Source organism: Ascaphus truei, chromosome 17 (assembly GCF_040206685.1).
Source record: "Ascaphus truei isolate aAscTru1 chromosome 17, aAscTru1.hap1, whole genome shotgun sequence".
NCBI classification, from domain to species: Eukaryota; Metazoa; Chordata; class Amphibia; order Anura; family Ascaphidae; genus Ascaphus; species Ascaphus truei.
Genome location: NC_134499.1, coordinates 37819180 through 37846146, shown reverse-complemented (window position 1 = coordinate 37846146; position 26967 = coordinate 37819180). Strand labels below are relative to the sequence as shown.

The 26967-nt window shown below is 40.2% G+C and overlaps 1 protein-coding gene across 19 annotated transcripts in view; it reads right to left on the bottom strand.

The window, feature by feature from the left end:
• ERC2 (ELKS/RAB6-interacting/CAST family member 2) overlaps positions 1–26967 on the bottom strand; it is a 608533-nt gene that overhangs the window by 349458 nt on the left and 232108 nt on the right. For all 19 annotated transcript variants that reach the window (XM_075574861.1, XM_075574848.1, XM_075574849.1 and 16 more), the window contains one exon: positions 23194–23329. In XM_075574861.1, coding sequence (XP_075430976.1) covers positions 23194–23329 — 136 coding nt within the window. The remainder of the gene's footprint in view (positions 1–23193; positions 23330–26967) is intronic.

The window sequence follows — 26967 nt, the reverse complement described above, 5'->3', positions numbered from 1 at the left end:
AATAGACACTAAAGATAATAGAGACAATAGTATCAAAAGATACTTGCGCGACCAAGAGTGCACGTGGACATTCAACCCTCCTCACTCCTCTCACATGGGCGGAGCATGGGAACGCATGATCGGGGTAGTCCGGCGTATCTTGGACTCTATGATGCTAAAAAGCAACCTGACTCGACTCACTCACGAAGTGTTAACCACATTCATGGCCGAAATATCAGCGATAATCAATGCTAGGCCTTTGATTCCAGTGTCAACGGATCCAGAATCGCCAAGTATTTTGACGCCAGCAATGCTGCTAACCCAGAAAGTAGGGAACATCCCCACCCCAGTCGAAGGCTTCCACTCTAAAGATATGTACAAGCGACAGTGGAGACAGGTGCAGCACTTGGCTAACACATTTTGGGATCGCTGGAGACGCGAGTATCTAGTGACACTCCAAGAACGCCATAAATGGCAAACGGTTAAACCGGACATCCAAGTAGGAGACGTGGTTTTGTTGAAAGACAAACAGGTAACAAGAAACGAGTGGCCCATGGGACTTATAATCAAAACCTTCCCAAGCGAAGATGAAAGGGTCCGCAAAGTGGAAGTTCGGGTGACCCAGAACGGGGTCGTTAAGACTTTTTTGAGACCTATCACAGAGACTATCCTCCTAATGCCAAAATCGGACTATCACAAAGAAGAACTGGCTACCAGTTCTATGGACTCTGAGAGACATTGTGGTGCATCAAGCTAACCTAGAGCTGTGCATTCACCTACCTTACCGAGATGACAAGGACTTAAGCTGGTGGTACCGGACGGTATCCCATCGTTATGTGGACATGAGTTTGCATGTTATGTTGTATTGCACATATGTTCCACACATACCTAAAATAGTGGTATCTCCAGATACCAGACGGGGAGTGTCCTGGAACTAGATTCCATATTCCTCTGTCTTCCCCTTTAGTTATGGGATTCATTTCTCCCTTCTTTAGTTGCCTGTCAGTTTCCCCTGTCCCAGCAGCAACGCTGTATGTAAAATGCAACATTATTGCAACATGTCGTTTACACAGCCTGTGTTGGTTGCCTGCAGCTCATATTCTCCTAGCTGAGAGTGGGCTATTCCTACCCCCCTGTCCTTGCTGACAGTTAGTATAGTCCCACTTCCTATCTAGTGTGACCCTTACTCCTCATTTCCTTTTGACCCTGGACTCTGAGTGAGTAACTGCCTGCTATCACCCCAGCAAGGCCTTTTTGTTTTACACTGTCTCATTATTGATACACTGCACAGCAGACAGAGAAGCCCTCTCTCCCCACACTCCATCTACAAGCACCTATCTCCCTGTGTTTTCCCTCAATAAAACCAAGAAAGAGAAAAGGACTTGTTTGTGCTTTGGAAGAGGTGAGACACGAGTTAAGCTACCTGGAGTCATTCACACACCATTCGTGACCCTGGCTTCAGGATACCGATACAAGACAAAAGGCCACAGAATTTATCTCAAAGGATAAGAGTCCAGAAGCTGAAAATATTTGAAAAGGATCAGTAACTACAGTAAGACACCTGACCACCGAATGTAAAGGGCTGTTAATACTTATAAAATAAACTTTGGTACCATGTACACAACCCACAAACATACAGTAGGTCTTGAACCAACAGATGTTATGGCAAACGTTATGTTTTTCTTCAACAAATTTCATGAAAGAATACAATTTAAATTAAAAAAATCCCAACTCTAAGGTTTTAACCTAGTCAGAACTAGAGTGACCAGGCAAACACTGTTCTACAATGCACTACAAGCCGCTTGAACAGTGAAGGGGTTACTTCTAATACATTTCCAGTGGAAATACAATTTAGCTTATTTAGACCTTAGGCACTGCTGATGACTGGAATGTGGAGATAATTATATTTGAGGCTAGTCCATAGCTAAAAGTCCCCATAATATCACCTTTAAGATCAAGCCAAGACATTCCAGTCTGAATCAAGGTTTGTTTATAAAAGGATTTAGCACTTTCAGATCCCATATTGCCTGGAAGACCACCAACTTCCATGCCTAAATATCAGTTTTTATTCAGTTCTTAGAATATGCATAAAACATTCAAGGATACCTATACAAACTATTACATTTGGTCTATTTCTCCCTTTCCTCTCATTCATTAGGTAAACCTTCTATACTACAGAACTAACTCGACATAGAAAAATCTATGATTGTGTCTGTACTAATCAGTGTAGGGCACCTACAAAAACACTACCACTTGTAAAACCGTCTCCAGCAACCGTAAGAAACTTGGATGCTGAAACAACATTGATGTTAAACATTTCAGGTCCACCAGAGAATCCAGTCACAAAAACATTTACAAAGAAAATAGGACAAGTAACGAAGTTAAGTTTTGACAGATTCCATCCACTTTCAGTAATTTCTCATGAAAACTCATGATGCAGTGGCTCCTATTACCCTATAACTATATAAAGATGAGTATGCGAGACTGTGGTTCTGTGAGCGTCAACAGAAGTAGAGAGCCAACATCTAGTACATACTGGTAAATTAAACACAGTTCTATGGTAAGAAATGTACATAAGAATGCCAAGCCCCTTTTTGTAGACTTTTCAGTAGGGTGTATCAGTGAGTTAACTCCAGTGATACTATATCAGTATTTCCAGAGCATAAATCTTTCTAGGATCACAGTACCCCAGTTTGAAGTACTAGAGAAATAAATAACTAGGGGGGAGGTAAAGCGAGCTATACAAATGAATAAATCCTGCCTTTAAGAATTGTGTTGAATAGATTTTCTTACATAATTGGTAGTAGGGGGTCCTACAGGACTGAGCAATGCTCCTAGAATCTCCTGGTTCTGAAGATGCATAATGGTGAAAGTGCCGGTGCTCCCTCCTGAGGAACCAATATGGTCCCCAAATCTTGCAGGATCCGCGGGCCAATGGGAAGCCACAAGTAATGGTTTGTAGCGTCCTCTTGGACAATACTGGCAACCATGTTGGATTTTACATGAGTGAGCAACGGCACCGAAATGTGAATACACGTGAGCAAAGTGGTCTCCGGAGCTGAAAATAAAATTATTTCGCTCTGAAGGATCCCTTGAATTCAATGATGTCAAAATATGAATTTACTACTTTGGCAGGATTGATCCTTTAAGGCTGGATTTCCAATCGAACAAAACAAATGATACTAAACTGGCATACAAATATTTCAATGGAAATGACGCCCAAAAATGTGATTTATTTAGGTGTATAAATGATTTCAACATTTGTATGTATATATTACTATGGGTGTATTTGCTATTGTGAAATGTCTGATAGTTGAGTGTCTCAGGGTCCTCAAGGCCCAAACTATATTTTATGTTCTAAATGATTGTTTTTAGTTTATTTCCTCTCTTGTGATACTTACACATGTAATACTACATTACTATTATGTTTTGTATTTTTAAAAATGTTCTTAAAGAAATGCAGTTACAATTAAATATTGGATCAATATGAAAATTGCATGATAAAAGCAGTTCGCACACTTTCGTTCCTTATCCGTTCAGTCGAGTACGACTCTCGGCCACTCTATGGATCAGTGTGCTCCATGTCTTCCGATCTCTCTCGGCTTCTTTCAATTCTGCTATGGTTCAGTCCAGAATCTTTCTTGATGGTATCTAGCCAGCGAGTTCTTGGGCGGCCTCTTCCTCTTTTGACACCCATCATTCCAAGCATGACGTCCTTCTCAAGCGACTTGCTTTGCATGATGTGACCACAGTTGGAGAGCTTTTGCTTTTTTGTCTTGGCCTCCAGTGAGATTTTTGGTTTGATCCGTTCCAGAACTGCTTGGTTCGTTATTCTGGCTGTCCACGGAATGCGTAGCAGACGTCTCCAGCACCACTGTTCAAATGCATCGATTTTTCGCCTGTCTACCTTTCTCAGAGTCCAGGTTCACAGTTCACACACTATTATATATATATAATGATATCCCTGTATATCAATTGAGATCATTATATATTATCATATATTATGCATAGGGCAGATTCATCAAGCTCTCATATGGGGTATCGCACACCAAGCTAGCATTAACTGCCATTGATTTGAATGTCAGTTAATGCCGAATCGAGGTGCGATACCCTTCACCGTGGCTTAGCAAATCTCAGCCTATGTGTCTCTGCTTCTCAATGATTCCCTTCTGCACACAGCTTGCCACCATTTTGCATAGTAAATGAGGGACTCAAAAGGTATAATGTCCAAACAAAAGGTGGTTAAAAAATGAGAAACATTTATTTCTGCCATACTTTATTTACCGTATTGGCCCAAATATAGTGCAAGGTTTTTTGCCTTAACTAGCCCTGCCAAAACCTGCACTCGCACTATATTCGCAGCCTTGTATTTACCTATGGGGAAACAATCCAAGATGGCCGCCGGGAGCTCCCGGTTGTCCCAACACGGCTCTGGCACGAACAGAGCGGGTGGCACCGACCTGAGGAGGTGAGAGCCGCAGCAGCAGGGAACCCCCTGATAGGGATCTGGTCCCAGCGCTGCGAGAGGCTGACAGCGGAGGACCTGTGGAGCTGCAAAGGAGGGACCACAGGTAAGCAGATGCGGCCATTTTGTCCCGGCACTTCACTGCAGGCACACCCCCCCCTCCTTCCTGCACAGGGTGATCCCAATTGCACAGTGAGTACCAGACAGGAAAAGAAAAGAGCATTTTTACATATTTCTGTTTTAGTGATAGAATTACCATAGAAAAATATTTAAAAAAAGACCCCATGGCAAGGAACAGGTTTATCTATTTTTCCTGTAGAAGACCTTAACAACTGTAGGGGTCGTATTATGTGCGAGGTCACATCAATGTGCAGTATTTTAAAATAATATTCCTACCATAAAGTATGATACTGTATATTGTATTGGGCCAACCAATAGCTGTATACAAGCATTCCCAATGTTGTGAATAGCCATAGTGTATTGTGAGCTATACTGTGGTCATCTCATCCACTCAAAGGAGTTAAAACTCATAGAATTTTGATGAACAAGCTCATGGTTTCATTGAACAAAAGACGCCTCATTTCATATATACACTGTAGGTAAAAGAATATTGCCATGGGACAAACTGTAATTTTTACTGAGTCATTTTTCCAGAATGCATGAAACAGCTGTATGACTTCATTATCTGCCCGAGGCTACACATGTATTTCCCTCATCAGCATACCACCTGTGTGCTGTAATGTTACGGGATGTAAGTAGCAAGTCACAGTGGGAACTTCACCTATCATCACTGAATAATGTCTCGGCACTTCATGTGGGCCTCTGTTTTTTACAGCATGAAGACTGGTATGAATGTCCTAATTTTTAAGTTCAAAAATGAAGTTAGACAAAGCTACACTGTGAACTGGGTCTTGACAAAGGAGTAAATTGCGTATAAATGTTAAGAGAACCAAGAAATATGTTGTTGATTGGAATGGTGACGTTCTTGGAAATACAAGTTGGAAAGCCAGATCAAGTGCTCTTCTGATCCTGTCATTTCCATCTAAATCTTTCTACCCTCAGCCATACAGTATTTGTGTTCAACTCCTACTGCTCCTCACCTTCCTCCACCTGAATTTCTCCATTCTTTCTGCTGAAACGGTGGAATTTATGCATATAGGGTAAAAAAAAAGTCAGCCTCAAACTCGCTGGGGTATGAGGTAGCCGAGCATAACTAGGCACCAAGCCGAAGCACCAACAAGGAGGTGCAAGAAAGCCCAGGAGAGGGAAAGGCAGGGAGGGCTGTGCCTGAGGCAGCAGAGATTTTACATCCCTCTCAATTGGCCCCCCAAAAATGCATAGGCATTAATGTAGACATATTCTTGCAAGGTAAAAATAAGGGCTAATGCCACATATACTGCTTATACACTTAGCTGGAAATTACCTTGGACCCTGTGAACATCACTGAATCTACTGTATTTACAGTATTTTTGATCCAGATGAAGGCAAACACAAAACCCCAGTGAAACATTATCCAATGATGTCTCATACTGCCCTTACTGAAAAGAACCCCTTTGTTGCTGGTGAAATCACCTTTCCTCCAACCTTAAGAGATGACCATGTGTCCTTTGTACTGCCATTGGGATGAATATGTCTTTTGAAAGCTCCTTGTATTGTCCCAAATATATTTGTATATAGTTATCATATCCCCTCTTAGACGCCTCTTTTCTAATGTAAACAAATATAATTTAGCTAGCCTCTCCTCATAAGTTTGATTTTCCATCCTCTATTGATTTGGTGGCTCTTCTCTGCACTTTTTCTAGTTCCATAATGTCTTTTTTATTGAGTGGTGCCCAAAATTGTACTCCATATTCAAGGTGTGGTCTTACCAATGCTTTATACCAGGGGAGCGCAATCTTTTTTCCCTGTGCCCCCCTGCCGGCTGTCCCCCTCTATGTGCGCCCCAATCTTACCTCGGCTCTGGCGTCTTACCTCGTGGCATCATTTGACGCTGCGTTGCCATGGCGACGCGTCTCCAGAAGCCTTCTGAGCCAGGGTAAGTGCCATCTACAGAGGCCTTCGCCGCTTCCCCGGCACTTAATTTAAGTGCCTTCGGAAAGCAGGCAGGACTCTGTAAATACCGCGCCCTGCAGACAATCAGGGGGGCTTGTCCCCCAGTTTGCGCACCCCTGCTTTATACACTGGCATAATTATGCTTACTTCCTTTCTATCCATACCCCGTTTAATGCAAGATAAGATCTTATTTGCCTCTGCAGCTACTGCCTGACATTGGGCACTATTGCCAAGCCTGCTGTCTACAAGCACTCCTAAATCCTTCTCCACCAAGGATTCTCCTAATTTATCCCCATTTCATTTGAAAGTTGCCTGCTTATGCTTGCTTCCCAAATGCATAACCTTACATTTATCTATATTAAACCTCATCTGCCATTTACCTGCCCACATTTTCAGTCTCTCCAAGTCCTTCTGGAGAGAAATTACATCCTGCTCTGATTCTAATATCTTACACAATTTAATGTCGTCAGCAAAGATGGAGACTTTGCTCTCTATGCCAACCTCAAGATCATTAATAAACAAGTTAAAAACTGGTTGTATAAGCAGTGCTATGCCAGAAGACCCCTAATGTCCTCTTCAAGTAAATGGACCGTACAGTGTCTTCTGGGGCAGAAAGATGTCTTATGCCCTAGCACTACCTGGTAAATATGGTCAGTAGAGTCTCTTTCACACACATTTCCCCTCGTTTACTTACAGTATGTGATTACATATAAAAAGGAGTTGCATAGCCTACAGTGGTACAGGAGTTAGGGAGATTATGACCTATTCTCTAGAAGTACATTGTGTGTACCTCCAGTAAATGAACCCCTATGCTTCAAGGAGAGAGAAAAAACTAGGTAACAAGGATAATATTAATTAGTATCAAAACTGTAGGCCACAATTTGATTTAATCTCTCTGAAAATATGCTTGCTAATTTTAGAACTGTTTATAACATATACATCTGTGTTCCTAATACTTTACCAGGGATGCAGTGTAATAAAGGAAAATGTATGGAATAAAGATATCATTTTTCATTTGATCATTGTGAAGGATTAAATCCCCAAGGATTACATTTGCTCTGCTTTAACACAACGAGCTAACAAAGCTACAGTACTTTCCCATAGTACGTCCCCTGCTCCTAACAGAAAGTAAATCTCTTTATTTATTTGATAATAACCTTGACACTACACAGCAACCATAGAAAGTTCAAAAAGAGAAACCAAAAATGCCTGCTTGTGCCTTTTATCTACATCCTTTAAGCTCTAACAATTCGGGCTTTCTATAGTAGAATTGAGTGTGGATGGGAGTGACTGCAGTGAAAGGCCTGCAGTGCATGTATGTGTTAACTGCTCTATGATAACTATGTAGGAGGCTGTAGAGTTATGTATCAATTTAAATTGGGATGGCCAACTCCAGTCCTCATGGGCCACCAACAGGTCAGGTTTTAAGGATATCCCTGCTTCCGCACCGGTGGCTCAATCAGTGTCTCAGCCGTTGACTGGCCAACTCCAGTCATCAAGGGCCACCAACAGATCAGGGTTTATGGATATCCCTGCGTCAGCACAGATGGCTCAATCAGTGGCTCAATCGTTGACTGTCCATCTCCAGTCCTCAAGGGCCAACAACAGATCAGTTGGGCACCCCTGGTTTAAATGAATGGGACCCAAATCTTCTCTAGCCCAGGGCTACTCAGAATATTAAATCTGGGCTAAAGAGCTTAAACTATTCTTAATTAGCCCTACATATGACCGGAGTTATGTCAGTGCTTTGTAATAATTCACTAAGGATGTAGTGTTAAGATTCCCTTAAGTGAGTAAACAAGACAAAATGGCTACATGGGCTGTTCGTCAGAATTGGTTACCGATTGTCCCTGACAGCAGCCTGAAAATACATGAGACCCGGGCCAAGTTATCTCATGCACACCTGTTTCCCTGCTAAATGTAAAGCAGCCTATTCCTGGGCCAGAAGCAGCTCTCCCTTGCCAGCGATTACCATGCCCTCATGCAAAGCATTCTTCCACTCCTCCATTTGATATTTCTTCTCAAGAAATGACTAATGGGTAAAGAATCAACTTTTTTATAAATGGTACTTTGAAACAGAATGATGTGGCCATGTATCATCTGTAACATGTAGTAGAATATATTGAAATGTGATGCTTTTCATGCCTCAATGTTAAGTTCTCCATATTTGCCAACTTTCCAGGACACTCTTGAAAACTCAGGCAATCTCAAAATCCCCAAATCCCCAAATCAGGAAGATGTGTAGCACTGATACCTGGGTTGTTTTGGTTTCTTAAAATAATCATATGGATGGAGTTGATTCGTTTTGGCTAAAATGTAATTTTACATTAACGGCGCACTGTACCAGTGTGTCCACACGCGCTCTGCAAAACAGTGGCATCCACCACTTCCCTTAGGAGTCTCAGGCAACAGTAATTCAAAGTAGAGAAGAGAGAAACGGTGGTGGTCAGCCATTTCCAAATAATATTCTCTCACATAAAAGTATTATAAATCTATAATCACAGTAAAAACAAAAAGTCCCCAACAGAATAATCCAAGACAGCGATCATTTGGTGTGTGTGCTCTTTTGCCTGCTCAAGATCTGTTACCCTTTTGGGGGCTTCTCTTTCTTTACTCTGCAAACCAGTATTACCTCGCACCCAAAACTGATGTAACTTGAAAGTGTGGAGAGGTTTTAGGAGCTGCCAACTTTGAGTTCCTTAAAGAAAGTCTTCTTTCAATCCAATTTCAACGCCTATCAGGTTTGTTTTATTGCTTTGTAATTACAAATATTCTGTTTCCGCATATCAAATACAAAGGAAGCATCAAAGCACAGTGTCCCTACCTGCCATCGTAAACTAAGGTGAGAAACTTCTCATTCAGTATGCAGATCTGTAACTTTGCTATACCTAATAATGCAACTATCATAGAGGCTAGCACTTCCTCCCCAACTAACCCGTAAAGATACTAAATATGACCAGTAATTGTAATGTATGCCTCAATACAATATGTGCATTCTGAACATCTGTGTACACAGAAAACCTTAAAATGTCATAACAGTTTAAGTATGAATGAAAACCTTCAAACAACATTTTTGTGCCTTAGTGTTATATTCACTGAGACGTGCAAAAGGTATTATGATACCGTGTGGTGAGGAAAAAGATGTGAACTATGCACATATAGCATTACCTGTATACAGAATAATTAGCCATCTGCATTAAACTACAATATAGATATATTGTAAGTAATTCTCAGTCCTAAGCAAGGCGCAAAGTAACACATCTTAGCCCAGCATTACCAATTCCAATGCTAGAGAGATCTGCAACACATTGCTTTGGCAATGCATCCTTTATGCCTAACACTAATGTGAATTAAAGGGAAAGTATCGCATTTCAAAAATGGAGGAGCCACTTAAGGTCATGTTGAACCTTTCTGCAGTGGGACCTTTAAAGACATTATTAGTGAGAATACCCACATTTTAAAGCAGAGTTTATCCAATTTTGCAGAATGCTCTTTTCTCAGCTGAAAGTGCAACTAAAACAAAAACAAACCACAGGTACATGTGCTGTTCTAACGGCTGGTAATGACACAGCAAAGCTGTGTGCTTCATTTGCAAAATGCATAATTATAGTTGACAGCGCACCAGTAATTTAATGCACTAACATCAACACCGTACAGCTTTACTGTTTAGCCATGGAAAGGGCAAACCTGCGTCAGTTTGTGAATTTTGACAACGGGAGCATTTAACGAAATGTATGGACTGTAATTAAAAATAAAAAGAGAAACGATGACGGTGTCTCCCAGACAAACCCATTACATTCTTGCTGCAGGTTAAAACAAGCACAGATTTATTTAGTCCCCCAACAGAGTGACTGTTACATAACCCTACAAGGTTACAAAAAAGAATGCACGTGAAATCTACAAATGATTAATTCATTTGTGTCCGTTTACAGTGTAACTCAGTTATGTTTCCATCAACCCCAATGCATACTTCACATGCAGCTAAATGTGTATCAGTGCTGAAGAACTCCATACAAATAAATCATACCACTTACAATGTTGCTCTGAATGTTTCATGTTCCCCACACAACAAACTATGATTTTGAGGAGACAAGTAGAAGAAGGGTGTAGCCTTGCCCAACACGTCTAATAAAGAATCACTGAAATTATATTATTACCTACCCGCATGGAGAAGGGCATTATGGGCCAGATCCAATACGCTTGGTTAAATCAGGTCAAATAACTTCATGTTACCTAAATTAGTAACAGGCGTTATTTCCCCTGAGTTTAATGTATATCCACAAAGGAAAGGATACGCAGAAACAACGGCCATTGTTTACCTCATTAGCATAGGTTTAACGGCAGGTTAAATGAGCACGGCCTTTGTTAGCTTCAAGTAACCGGGCTCACTCAAAGAGGCAATCCAAGCGGGACATTTGTTTTGCAAATTAATTAATTTATTTTAATATTGGATTGAAGCTATGTTTATTTGGGGCTGAACCCCGTTAATTTCAGCTCTGTTTTCAGAGATACTTATCTCCATAGGGGGTGCAGGTAGCCGAGCCGCTCGGCTAGCAGGCTCCACATCATGGAGGTGTTTCAAAGCTCCGGCGGGCCAACAGGAAGCCGTTGTCACGGAAGACACAACACACTATCACCAACAGAGCTATAATCACTCCAAACAGGGAATACAGGGGGAATTCTAGCAGTCCTAGGGGTCCGACGCCACAAAAATGGCTTACCAGGCACGGCTTCGACTCATGTGGGGGATTGGGAACTCCAGGCAGCGCCGGATGCAAGATGCAGGCAGGCACATGTAAATCTGCCGCTCGGAATAGCAGGCAGCCTCGGCTGCCCCTTTTCCAGGTTCCCATCTCTATAGGAAATCATGGAGAATGGGTGGCGACCAATCACAGCGTGAATGCTGCATGTGGGACCAATCACAGCACGAGGGCTCGCCTGTATTGGCCAATGAGAATAGCGTCTACCTGCCCACGTTCAATGCCAGTTTGTTATCTCTGGATGAGATAGGCACCTCGTTGTCTGGGGCAGAAAGTGGCTCCATTTATCGGACCATCGCCCTCTGGGTAAGTGTATGACCAGCCCATTCCCACTCTCCTTTGTCCTCAACCCCCTTGTGAAGCCAGCTAACTCCGGATCTCTGGGTAAGTGTATGACCAGTCTAGCATGCCCAGGGAACACAGAAATACAGCTTCACAAGCGCAGATACATTATACATGTAATGCACGCTCACATATACATTTTCACACCACTTACTTTGACCAGATGAGACCCCATAAGATGCATACACAGCGCAACCCTGTATATTCACCCAAACGATAGGGTAATGGCGCGGCTTCAGTTTTATTATAGGAGCTTCATAGCCGTGATGTCTTCAGGTCCGGCTTCCTATTGGCCCGCGTGACGCAGGAGCTTTAAACTTTGCCGAGTCACCAGCACCCCCTTTGGAGGTCTGTATCTCAGGTAGCAGGGGGTCCCCGAAGCCGAAATTAATGTGGTTCAGCTCCGTAGACCCCGTTTCAATCCTATGTTAAAAAATGTATAATTAAAAAAAGCGCATGGCTTAGAGATTGAGGTATTTGTATGTATATGTCATTTTCTTTCAAGCCTATTTATCCCCATTTATGCTGAAGAAGACATCCTGATAAGGGCAGATGGCGGTCATAACATTTCTCAGACGAAAAAGAGCCTTTAAAAACACTATGAAAAAAGATCTTCCTGATGCGGTTTCAATGTGACTCATAAGCAGAATTTCATATAGTTTCCCCAACACCTACATATTCAACTAATTTCCTCGTACAAATCCTAGAAGAAAATCACTCATCTGTAAAATGTCAACTCAAGCTTTGTTTTATAATACAAGTATTACATTTCATTTCCCTTTCCCCCAGGAAAACGGTGTGTATGGAGTTTGTGTAAAACATAACATTACAGTTCTATGAATGTAACTTAGGCAAGGATTGTTTTACTTTAGATAATCTATTAATAACAATCATTGCTAGGTAGCATCTAATTAAGATCTGATCTCCATTGCCAGTACCAGAATAAATAGCTATTAAAGCAGCAAAACTTTTTTTTTTTTTTTAATTACAAGGTTGAATCAGGGGGTCTCCGGAGCTGGACTGTTTTAATTTCATCTCCGGGGACCCCCTGCTTCCAGAGATACTTACCTCTGTAGGGGGCGTCGGTATCTCTGCAGCCAGGGAACTTGTGTGCCTAACAAAATAGTGGTTTAAATGTCCCGCGTCACACGGTCCAATAGGAAGCCATGACATCATCCCTTGTGGCTTCCTATTTGCCCCCATGACACGGACATTTAAACTCAACAGGGATAATGGTGGCGCCCTCCACGGAGGTAAATATCTCTGCAGGCAGGGGGTCCGCGGAGCTGATATTAACACAGTTCAGTCCCCCTGTTTCAATCCTGTAATAAAAAACTAACAACAATCTTTCAGTGCTACATGTTTTGCTGCTTTAAATGATAACTAATGTAAACTGCATAACGACTGGACACAGTTTCAAACATAAGATCTCATTGCACCGTGACTCTTTTACAAATGATCACAAACAGGAAAGTGTTACAAAGATCTTGCACTGCTGGGGAGGTGGGCTGAAACCTGCTATAGACATCAAAAGATGCTCAGTACTGTATATTAAAACTCACTAAAATGGCATTAAAGCTGCAGTTCAGTCAATATCCTGCATGCGTGTTTTTTTTAATAAATCAGTTCTGTAGTAAGAAAAAATACTTTTAGCATTTTCTGTATTTTTTTCTGAAATTAATGGGGGTTCAGCTTTGGAGACCCCGCTTCAATCCTATGATAAAAATTAAAAAAAATACATGCTTCGATTGTCTCTTTAAGCACCTGGTATGAAATTACCAGAGACAAAGACTCAGATTAGCCTGCGGGCCACGAGTTGAAGAGCCCTGCTGCAGAACGAGTGAATCATGCCAAGTTTCTAAAGGGTGTATTACATATATGCAGCACATTTTGCAGCATTGTGAGCTGTTTTGCTGGTGACACAAGATCTGTAATAAGTTTGTTTCTGTTCGAGTATACCCTCGTCAAATGTAACCAGCGTGCCTGACATGTCTTACAACTGATTCTTCTGCAGAGCGACAAAGAAAAAGAAAAAAAGTGTTTCTAGATGCACCGACTAAATCACAACCACTGCTTACATATATTATATCTACAGAATGAGTATTCCTGTTCACAGAATTATCTATCCCATTTTTAATTTTGAAAAGCAGTAAGAACATTCTGTGTTACCTCAATTTATAACCAAGCTTACTACACAGTGGCATACACTCACCATGGCATCACATTTTCTCTTTAATTTTTGTGTTTTTGGTGTACTTCCAGAAACTTTTTCTTTCAAACCACTAGAGATAAATTGATAGTTTACAAGTAAGGATTTATGAAAAAGAATGCACATAACTCTCAGCTTTTACAGACTTTGGCAATTGTATTAACTCTGCTTCTTTTGAGCATGTAACATTCTGTCTGAATGTAGTAATACAGTACGGAATTTGGATACCAGATATTATGTTTCATACTTCCAATCACAACATCAAACCATATGATATCAATACATTATTCTGCTTCCAGATTTAACCTATATTAGTATAATGGAAAACAGATGAGGGTATTCAGTTGTTCATCCACATGTACTACAATCATTTTTAGAATAAATCACCATAGCTTCAGCGTTTGTGCCACAAATGGTTGTATCTATTCCAACATTACTTGAATGCATTTATATGAATACATTCATTTAGTGTGTATCCTTTGCAGAACATGATCATTTTTTACCAACACAGAGTTTCGTGTAATTTTACCCCAAAAAAAAATCCATTATTCTTTTTGTAGTTTATATATCACTACAGAAATGTAGATTCAAGGGTTGCCTTACTTTGGGTTCATCAGATCACTCACAATATCAGAAATTGATGCATCTCATGCTGTATTAAATCAAGAAATAAGCATCATTGCTTTTGAGACACATATATACATAGTTCAGGTATTTGCCATTATGCAACCTCAATTGTAAGAGAAAACAAGTTAAGTCCTTGGTCACACCTGACGTGAGAGAGAGGAAATATGCAGGGATTGCAATGCTGTTCTGAAATGACAACATGCTTTTCAAAGAAAAAAGAGGCGTGTGCCACATAGCATAACTCTGTGCAGACATTTAATATCAAAACAGAAGAATCTAAAATAGCACACTCACAAGTGTAGCTAGAAATAGCGCATGTAGAGATAAATTATCTCAGCAGATTATTACATATCTTGGGCCTTGATGTTCCATGACAGTGATAGGGGATCCTGGCACCAATGAGTATTTGAGAGCCCAACAAGCACTACAATTTGGGATGTGAGAGCGATGATCTCTGTGGGGAATAATGGGAGGGTGGGAGGGGAGGTGGGGGGGGGGGGCATGGGTGAGTACCGTCACCAAATGGTAGTCCCAATCCAGAACCGCACAGCTAGGCACTTTGAGAGGCTTTACTGGTACCATCCATAGGGTGAATCTCCTTATCCAGGGTGCCGTCCGTATCAAATTTGAGCTGGGGGATACTCACCCGTGCCCCCCACCTCCCCTCCACCCTCCCGTTATTCCCCAAAGAGATCTCTCACATCTCCAATTTTAGTGCTTGTTGGACTCTCATCATTGGTGCCAGGATCCCCTATCACTGTCATGGAACATCAAGGACCAAGATATGTAATAATCTGCTGAGATAATTTTTCTCTACATGCGCTATTTCTAGCTACACTTGTGAGTGTGCTATTTTAGATTCTTCTGTTTTGATATTAAATGTCTGCACAGAGTTATGCTATGTGGCACACGCCTCTTTTTTTCTTCAATAGGTCCCTGTGGATGTGGTTCCTCCGCTCAGAAGCTGCGGAAAAGTCACCGCACTTTATATCCTTTCTACTCATTTGTTAATTTATGGGTTTTATTATGGACATTTTCAATTATCACTGTATTGCACAGTTTATGAATGTTTGTCACATTTAAATTGTTACATTCACTAGTTCATTTAAAGTTTTATATTTTTATGTTTATATCTTTGTTCACATTGTAACACTATGGATATTCCTCACGTCACATTTCACTTTTATTTACATAATATTACTTTTTTACTCACCATTGGCATTCATTAGCAAGCGCTAACTTATTTTGTTCATACTGTATATGCTTTTTTTAAAGTTCACATATGACTTTATTTGCAGATCCCCTACTGTAATTATTGCTGGATAGGGGGAGTTAGTTTAACAGACAGTTTTTCATTAATGCGCACTGAATGACAGTATTGCCGTGTGATTATTAATATCCAACACACGTGTATTGGAACATACGCTTACTACAATAATATCCAACACACGTGTATTGGAACATACGCTTACTACAATAATATCCAACACACGTGTATTGGAACATACGCTTACTATAATAATATCCAACATACGTGTATTGGAACATACGCTTACTATAATAATATCCAACACACGTGTATTGGAACATACGCTTACTACAATAATACACGTGTATTGGAACATACGCTTACTACAATAATATCCAACACACGTGTATTGGAACATACGCTACTATAATAATATCCAACATACGTGTATTGGAACATACGCTTACTACAATAATATCCAACACGTGTGTATTGGAACATACGCTTACTACAATAATATCCAACACGCGTGTATTGGAGCATACGCTTACTATAATAATATCCAACACGCGTGTATTGGAACATACGCTTACTATAATAATATCCAACACACGTGTATTGGAACATACGCTTACTACAATAATATCCAACACACGTGTATTGGAACATACGCTACTATAATAATATCCAACACACGTGTATTGGAACATACGCTTACTACAATAATATCCAACACGCGTGTATTGGAGCATACGCTTACTATAATAATATCCAACACGCGTGTATTGGAACATACGCTTACTATAATAATATCCAACACACGTGTATTGGAACATACGCTTACTACAATAATATCCAACACGCGTGTATTGGAACATACGCTACTATAATAATATCCAACACACGTGTATTGGAACATACGCTACTATAATAATATCCAACACACGTGTATTGGAACATACGCTTACTATAATAAAGGACAATAGGTTGTTTTGTTAAATGTTAAATATGTATATGTACATTACTAAACTATTTAACACACATGCTTCAAATAGAAAGCGTCATTCTAAAATGGGTTATGAATTATGAGGGGCCAACAATGCATTGCAGCTAAAGGGATAAGGACACAAAATGCAAACGTGATGAAAATGGTCTTCTTTCAATACAGATTAACTACCAAGGGGAAGACTGTATACATGGGGAGCCCAACTCCAATCCTCAAGACCACCCAACAGATCAGGTTTTCAGGATATCCCTGCTTCAGCACAGGTGGCTCAATCAGTGGCCCAGTCAAAGACGTTACCCTGCAAATCTTCGAATTGGTACTACATGTGCGTTAGTGAGATTTATAGAGATGCGTGCTAGCAGAGCTCAAGGATTTCCAAAATAAACAAACAAGCTAACACATAAATATAGCTGAACCAGAAGAAGGTTAAAGAAATCCATAACAAAAACCACGGCAAGTTATTTCTTTGTGTCGTAGCCAGGACATCAAACGTCAAAAAAATGACCAAGTAGCAGAAGATGACTTTCTGTTCGTTTAGAACTACACGTCGTCTTCTTTATTTTATATCATAAATGACAAATGACATTCCAAACCGCAAGTTTAATGTACAGATACCGGAGAAAAAGCACAGAACAAAGTGTGCAATGTCCCTTACACAGTGACAAGGACGCAAGTGACTTACTGTTAGCCAATGACCACTGGTAATTAGACAACTTTTAACTGTTGGAATATCATCGCAAATGTTACCTTGCAATGAATACACATTTGATTTAGTAATACATCTTCACTTCCTGAACATGGTATCATTTATGGCGTTATTACTAAACATGGAAAGTATTGGCTAAAAGTACTGTACGTTCTGGTGGACGAGACATGCTGTTCATGTGTATGAGAAAGACAAGCTTGCCATACCAGAAATAATTGCACAAAATACAGCTGTTTTCTAAAAAGAAAAAAAATATTGCATAAAAGAGTGTCTGCTAAACAAGTCTGTGTGGGCAACAATACTAAATGAAACACAATATAAGTTTTACCATTTTTGATCTGGCTGGATGAACCATGGCCAATTATAAGTAAGCTATTAACACAGAATGTATCACAAACACAGAGAGTGGCAAACACAGAGAGTGACTGACACTACTGTTCTCAGACAAGGGGGACAGAGAAGAGAGTGACACAGAGTACAGTTTCTCTGAGCTCACGTGGGGCCGAGTACCCCTAGGATGGGAGGACGAGAAACCGTGCTGAAGTGGGGACGTTTGCTCCAAAGGACTAACAGATAAACAAAACACTTTATTATAGTGTGCAGAGACTGTATACATTGCTGCCTATGCCAGGGCATGTTTTGGGGGTGGGAACCAGCTTGGCTGGCCATCCAACAATTGAGGGTGAAAGCTACGGTGTAGTTAGTTTTCCCTAAAGGGAATAGGTGTTCTTTTTATGTTTTGTTTGAACTAAAAGGGACGGGGGGCCTGTTGATGTATGATTTAATCCCTGTAAATAAACCCCAAAGAGAGAAATGCTACGTTTCCTGCCTTAAATTGGGACTAAAGAGACTGCAACGTGGTGTGGGCATCACTATATATATATATATATATATATGTATATATATATATATATATATATGGAAAGGCGGGGTTGCAGACCTGCCTAAGACATGCAGATGAGCATACAGTTGTATTTACATTTGCATATATATATATATATATATATATATATATATATATATATATATATATATATATATATACACAGTGGTCGACAAATCACCAAAAAATCTACTCGCCCAACAAAAAAATCTACTCGCCACCTAGTACCACACGTGTGCTGCTTGGGCCAATAGGACTCGCCACGATGTTAAATCCACTCGCCCGGGGCGAGCAAATGTATAGGTTTGTCGAACACTGTATATATATATACACACACATATATATATACATATATACACACATATATATATATACATATGTACACAAATATATATATACATATATACACACATATATATATATACACACACATATATATATATATACATATATACACACATATATATATATATACACATACATAAATACATATACACACACACACAAACACACACACACACACACACACACACACACATATACATACATACATACATACATATACACACACACACACACACATACATACATATATATATATATATATATATATATATATATATAAAAACACTGACATTCTATCTTTAAATGTGCCAAAATGTTGGGCCAATATCTTGTCACTTGTATAATAAATAACCAATATAACAGCCAGTTTCACTGTGTGTGGTTTACCTTAAACCACAATTCCGGGTGGTTTTCGTATCCCACATTACTTTTCACAATACTTTTTTTTATAGGAGAAACTATTAGGAGGTGTTATGTAAAACCTATGTCCTAAATCTGCCACTCATTTCTTGAAATGCTAAACAATCATTTTCAAGTAGCACTTAACTAACTTGCTCTGAATTCCTAAGCAATTTATCCTCTAATCACTGCTTCCAATCACAACCAGGTTATTGGTAGTTGAATGCCGGTGTCAGCTGAATCAGGCGGCTGTCTTGCTTAGATAGCTGAACTATAATTCCAAACAGAAAGGATTATATTCAATGGATATTACAATGCCGCAAAAGTATTCCCACCCAGGACAGGATTAGCCTCTTTGCTGCTAGAGGGACCAGTTCTGCATTTCTTTATTCGTTAAGAAGTCAAAAGTGGCTATTGTCCAAGATAGAGTTACACTGTTTTATTAATATGGGAAGCATACGTTCAAGAACTTGGAAACAACACCAAAAGTTTGCTTACTCAAATATGTCTCAGGATATACAATTATGAGGATTTACAAATGCAGAGCTCAATTCTGCAGCAATGTGAAAACGCATTAATGCAACCTTAATGATGTGGGTGATAGTCACATTTATCAACTAGGACTCACAATAAGAACACGTTTTAAAGAAGCAATCCATACAATAACCTACATGTTGTGTGTTTTAAATAAATCAGTTCTGTAGTATCATCCATCCCATATTACTGTACTTTTTGCAGAGGTGAGGGCAGTGTGTACCTTCTGATTACTGTATCAGTAACATACAGTATGTGAAGAAGTGCTGCAGAGGCACAGAATGTCCTGTATATCCCAGAATGTCATACAGTATGCAGAGAAGCATCAGGTACCAATTCTTAATCTTTTTAGCTGTCCAGGCAGCTTACACTCTAAATGATTTGATGGGGTTGGTGGAAAGTCAGTTTGTGTGACAAAGCATTCACAATTGTGGCAGTGAAAAGGAGCACCATGACATATCGCTGTAAGGCTGCGGCCAGGGTGACGCGTATCCTCGACGCTCAGCTGCTTGCCGAAGTAAGCAAAATTGAATTTGCCTCTCGCTGGCGCGTCACATGAGCGGTTCGCCCAATGAGGGTGAACCAGCTCCGTGACGTCATGGCTGCGCCCCCCGCGCACGCACCAAGCCAGCCACAAATCTCCCGGCCGAGCAGGGAGCGTGACGTCACTGCGCATGAGCGCCAGTGCGTTCGCTCCCTGCCTGGCAGCAGCCTTAGAGGTAATGGGGAGGGGATATGGGAGGGAATTCCAGGAGATTGGGCTGAGTCCACGCAAAACTTGATGCTGGAAGACACCAATGGGCTGTAAAGTGTCTTCCAGTACTGAAGGTGTCTAATGGCCTAGTACCGCTTTGTAAATATAAGGCTTCATGTGTCCAGCCATGAATTCAATTTCATGTCACAAGTTCTACTAGTTCTAAAAGTAACAAAGGTCACTTCTCAGCTATGAAAGAGAAGTTAGCCAAGACAATAAAAAATATATACTTTCATGAAAGAGTGAAGAGAAAATATTGATCTTCTACCTAAACCCATTCTAAAAATCAATTCATTTTTCCAGGTCACAAAAAAACTATAACCTAACTAATCAAACATGCTCCACATTGTTCATTAAACAAATAATGTCTGTGCATTATTTATGAATGTGCCCCTGTCATGTAAAAAATGCAAAGGTCATTGCTAAGAAACGTCATTAATATAAATGAAAGTATTTGGGAATGAGAACATTGACACAAATTGAAACTCATTGTGTGACTATTCTTATAGGAACAGGAATACCCAGTGCTCTACCTACTGCATCAAAACGCAAACAGCAAGCAACAGAGACAGGAAAGAAAGTAAATGACGATGATGATTATTGATGATGATGATGACGATGGAAAATCAGTTCCAATCTTAACACCTACTATAGGTGTTTATATCCCACTCAAAAAAATAAAGTAGTCCTCATGTAAGGCAATACATGAGATTGTGTTAACTCTAATTAGTCTAACAAACATACAGCGCAATGATAGCTACAGTATCTTCTACATAATATATTGTACCCTCATAATGACTTTCATCCCATTCCTTTCCATTCCTTCCAATTCCATTCCTCACCGTTTGTTGATCATTAGAGAATACTGGTTGTGTTACAGTTCTCCCTATAAGGATCTCCCAACATGGCCACCGAGGCAGGATGTCTGCCTCTACCAACATGGCAACCGAGACAGGAAGTTAGCCTTATTCTGGATTTATTGCCTGCACCTGCATGCTCCCTTTATAAGGCTTCATTCCCCTCTCTTCCTTGCCTGTGCAAGGTTCTGTATACCTTGTTCCCTGTTGGAAGCCGTGTCCTGCCAGCCTATTCCTTGCTTGTTGCGGACTACGCCGTCTTGACGATTCTGCCTTCACCAGCCCTGACCTCGGCACAGTGAACATGATTATCCTGCCTTCTACTGCCATGACCTCGGACCCGGATCTCACTACTCTACTCTTCAGGATTCGGATCCCAGGTACGGGTCAGTATCTACTCTCCACCTCTGCCTAGCGGGTCTGTCTCCTGGACAGTACACAGCAACGTACGAGTTATGATGACAGATACATGGTTACAAATACATACTTACATTAAGTGAGCAAGGTTACACATTATATACAAGACATTGCATGCACAGTTAAAGATAATATATATTATAGGTGTATGTAACAGTTACAAACCAGATTAAAATGTGAGACAGCTTTAGTTTTGAAAGAACTTAGACTGGTGGCGGCTGTGAGAGTCTCCGGTAGATTGTTCCAGTTGTGAGGTGTATGGTCAAACCACATGCCCAAGTATTTAAAACCAGTAATAGGGGCTAGGATGGTATTAGCGCTGGTTCTGTTCTGGAGCTCAGTCATAGGAAGCTTTAAAAATGTAGCCTTGGTCCCAAATAGCATTGTTACAGTCTTGTCAGTGTTAAAAACAGTTTGTTTTGGGAAATCCAGTTTTCGAGTCTCAAAAAGTCAGACTGAAGTATGTGTTCAAGGTTGGAGAGGCTATGGCTGTGTGCATATAAGATTGTGTCATCTGCATACATTTGTATTGAAGCTCCCTTACAAACTGTGGAAAGATCATTGATGAACACTGAGAAGAGTAGAGGCCCCAGAACAGAGCCCTGCAGGACACCGCAGGTGATATTCAAGGGGTTGGAGTTAGAGCCTGAGATAGACCCATGGTGGGATCTACCTGATAGGTAGGAATGAAACCAGTTGAAAGCATACTTCCCTATTCCAGAGCACTGGAGTTTGTTTAGCAAGATAACATGATCAACAGTATCAAAAGCCTTTGCAAAATCTAGGAATATTGCACCAGTGAGTTGTCCCAGTTCATTCCACACTGCAAACATTTAGCAGGGTAGTTACCGTGGAGTGTTTGGGGCGAAAGGCAGATTGGAATTGGTACGCAACTGTAACACTCCATCATAGAGTTCCCAAGACATACTGTGTGAGAAGACAATTAGCATCAACACTGCTGGACTATAGCAACTATTTGTTCCAAACGTTTTTGCATGACCACAAGTCACCTCCTTTGCCCTAACCGAACGCCAATGGAAATGGCTCAAACCTGGACCTTCCAATCCAGTGGTGAATGCTCCAACCACAAGTTGACTCCTCCTAACTTAAGACCAGGATTAAATAAAACGTTGGAGCAATAACATGATAGGGATGGGAAATGTTCTAACACACACAGGCATATGTATCAAGGCAAAAGTGCTGCAATTCTGGAGCCAAAGAATCTGCAGCATACTGTACTGTATGTAACACAGCAAAAATACCATTAAAAGCAATACTTGTTCTTTGATACGTCTGGTGCCGTTTCTTCTGACCTAGAATCGCACCGCTTGTGCTTTGATGCATAGCCCACATAGTTGGGACAATATAAATACAGAAATATAAGGAAACGTAATAGATAATATATATTAGGTCAATAATAAGGTAAAAAACCATTTATGCAACAATAGTGATGCCAAACCCAAACAATCAAAGTGATGCAGAAACGTCTTGTAAGACTCGTGTTCAGAAATGTGATTCCACATGTTCCTTAAAACATTATTTGCAGTGGAAATAACTGACTATTTTGGAATCATGACATATTGTTTTGCTAGGAAAATATTCAGCAAACCTGAATGTGCTGCGAGTTGTCTGGTATAATATCATCTCGACCTCGGACATCTTCTAAGAGCTGAGCGTTCTTCTTCTTCTCCACTTGCTGATTGTGTTTCAGGTTGGCCACTTTCTTGTTCTGATCCTTCATGAGCCTGCGTGAAAAAATCATTGTGCATTTTAAAGATAAATCTTAATATGCTCATCAAACATTTGCATGAAATGACATTCAATAAGCAATGAACATCCAAAATCACAACATAGAAATGCAAACAGAATAAAGGCAACAGGTGCATACAAATAAACGTGAACATACACAATAATCGACGAATTTTGCTGCTTTTCCAAAACAATTAATGGTGTACCGCAAAATGACAGTTTCACCCTGTTTATGTTTGTCATGTATTATTCTTTCTGCTTGTCTCGGTATCATATGCAATCATCTTGTTAGTCATGTGTTTGGTTTTTGACATTAGAAGCCCATCCAATAAACAGAGAGATTTATGGCAACGCCAATAGCAGCCTACGGTGGAGAAACTGGTATGACCTATTACAACAGGGATGCCCAACTCCAGTCCTCAAGGGCCACCAACAGGCCAGGTATTAGGGATATCGCTGCTTCAGCACAGGTGGCTCAGTCAACGACTGACCTGACGATAGCCCTTGAGGACTGGAGTTTCCACCTTGTATTACAATATGTATTTTGTATGGCTCTCCTCTGACTTTTTCCTTTTGCTCCATTGACCCCTACTTGCTGCAAGACAAAAGAAAGGGTAGTCATACTTAACAGTATACCAGCATGTTTGCTAACCAGACACTTAAAGGTTCACACAGGTTCAAAATGCCTATGTTAGTGTTAATTTAATGCCAAGAAAGTTGTAACTGTCCAAACATTTCTGGCGTGATAAAACCCTGATGTATTTATGACTTTATTTTAGTGTTTGTGTTGCGTTTTTCGTACAGTTCTCCTTTTAGCAATTGAGGAGATTGACAATCTTGCGTAACCATCATGTGCCGTGTAGAATGCACGGTGTATCAAATATGAATGTAACTTTCTCATGTATGAAATGATTCTCCTTCAGCTGTGGCCACGCAACTTCACAATTGACCTGCTGATATAAAAGTTATAACTAAATCTTTGGTTATTACTAAATATATAGGAAATACAACCAACTACAGTGTATCTGAAAATGACAAACGTTCTGATAAAAAAATAAATAAAGTATAAATAATGCCCATGCTATATTGCCAAAGCAAGTGATGTAAATACAGCACATGGCTGTCTGTTACTGAAATATATATTCCACTTAAACATTATGATTAAAAAAAACATGCAAACTGCTACACACAGTGTGCAGATCTCCTGAACCATGTAATGGGCCTCATTTTTTGCCAGATCTGCTTCTAAACATAAGCCGTCTCTGACAATGACCAGTTCTTCTCTCAAACTTTTAAGAAAGAGGAAGCTGTGTGTATACATTTTCCTATAATGAAAATATACATGCAGTTTTTAAACAGAAAAGCATCTGCCCATCCAAAAAGCTGTTATCCATAAACCAAATCACTTTAATTTGTCAGTTGAATTTATGGTCATTTTCTGAATGTATTTATTGGTGTAATAAATTCCAACGGGGTATTTTGTGTAGATAGGCAGATCAATACTAGAATGTTTCTGATTCATTTCTGGATCCTATATTTAGGAATATGGCCACTATGTATTGGTCAGAGGAGAGTAATGTTCCATTTACCTCTGTCCATTTCTTTACCAAATGTTAAGCAAAAGAAGCATCATCTTTGCACGTAACTGCCTCATCTGCTACACATACGGTATCTAAACAAGCGAAGGAGAGATTGGTGCACAGTTCTGGATACAAATGGTACAGGTATACGTTTATAACTCATTTTAATTGTAGTCTATTCATTATTTTAGGAACATGAATGGATTGATCAACTAGTGAAACTGGCCACTGTTAAATGTAAATGTTAGGCAAAGAAAGAAACAATATAACAAATGGAGGGGTGATAACATTAAAAAAAAGTGTATGAGGAAATATGAGACATTCTAAATTTATGATGTTCTATATATCACAGATTACCCCAAATAATGGAACTACAATCCTGCATTGTGTGTGGCTGGGTCTTGTGAAGCTTTTGACTAGGGCAAAATCTTATTATTTTGTCTTGTTGCTACTAGAAACGTCGAATCTCACAACAAGGATCATGCCGTAAAAACGTTTTCCTGTAAGAGATTTATCTCACACCAAAATGTAGGGTCCAGTAGGGATGCAAAACTGAAGACATAATTAATCAGTTTGTCAGCAGCTATACATGTTTTGTCGTCATTAAAGGCCTATCATTTTCGCAGTTTCGTTTATTCGAACCTAGAGCTGGTCACACGGCTCTCGATCTCCAAGCTACACCATACTATCATGCTTCAGCGTATGAAGGGATAGCAGCACAAATCATTCCCGTGGCCAAGTCTTAAAGCAGCAGTCACCCCCAAAAGCAAAATGGAAGTCATAACATAATCGGATAGTTCAGGGGTGGCCAACTACAGTACTCAAAGGCCACCAACAGGTCAGGTTTTAAGGATATCCCAGCTTCAGCACAGGCGGCTTAATCAGAGGCTGAGTCGACGACTGAGCCTCTGATCCACCTGTGCTGAAGCAGGGACTGATTGATCTACCTGTGCTGAATCTGTGACCAACTGAGCCACCTGTGCTGAAGCAGGGTTATCCTTAAAACCTGGCCTGTTGGTAGCCCTTGAGGGCAGGAGTTGGCCGCCCCTGGAATAGTTCATGTTGTGTTGATCTGTTTTTTATCCTTCCTTTTTTCTCTCTCTTACTTGTTAGCTAATCTTTCACCTGTTTGCTGCAGAATGTAGAAAGGAAGGAGTTGCTAACAACGGCAGCACTATTACTTTGCAACGGTGAGTAGAGGGGATTGCTGCTCTAAGTACAGTATCTAATTCCCAAGGTTTTGTTCATAATTTACTTAAAAATGTAGTTGTGAGTCATCTGAAAAGTAAGTACAGATTTGGAATAGACAGTAAGAGCCCAACCATGTAACACCTTTACTACAGTCTGTTTTGTTTTTTTAAAATTCATAACTTAACATGTCTAAACTTTCTACAGGAAATTAAGACGTCTCAGGATACAGCACATCTGTGAAAAGCACAATAACAGATACAGTGTAGCCTGGTCTCGTTAGAAACCCGCGACTAACTAATCAGAGGTGTTCTGAGAACATAATATGGCTGCCATTTTAGGCGTTCAAACAAAGATATTTTTAAGTCAATACATCTTCAAAATATAAAGTTCCTAGAGGATTTCACAATGAATGATGTGTTAAGGATGCATACTTCTAAAGTCATTTGCATACATTAAAACGGTTTAACACAAAAATGTGTCCAACAAAACAGTAGATCAGTGTAGTTTGGCCTTTTTGGTGGCTGACAAATGTAAATATAATTTGAAAATATCTGCTTGAAAGTGAACTTAGTTCAAATATTTCACCTTTGCACCTTCACTTGCAACATCCACTTTTACCAATACAATAAATATGATGTGTGCCAAGTCAGGGAAGCTCAACTCCTGTCCTCAAGCCCCCAAACAGGTCAGGAATTCAGGATATCCCTGCTTCAGCACAGTTGGCTCAATCAGAGGCTCAGTCGAGGATTGAGTCATCTGTGCTGAAGCAGGGATATCCTGAATGCCTGACCTGTTGGGAGGGCTTGAGGATTGGAGTTGAGCATCCCTGTGCCAAGTACAGCAACTTCCCTATTCATTTCCTT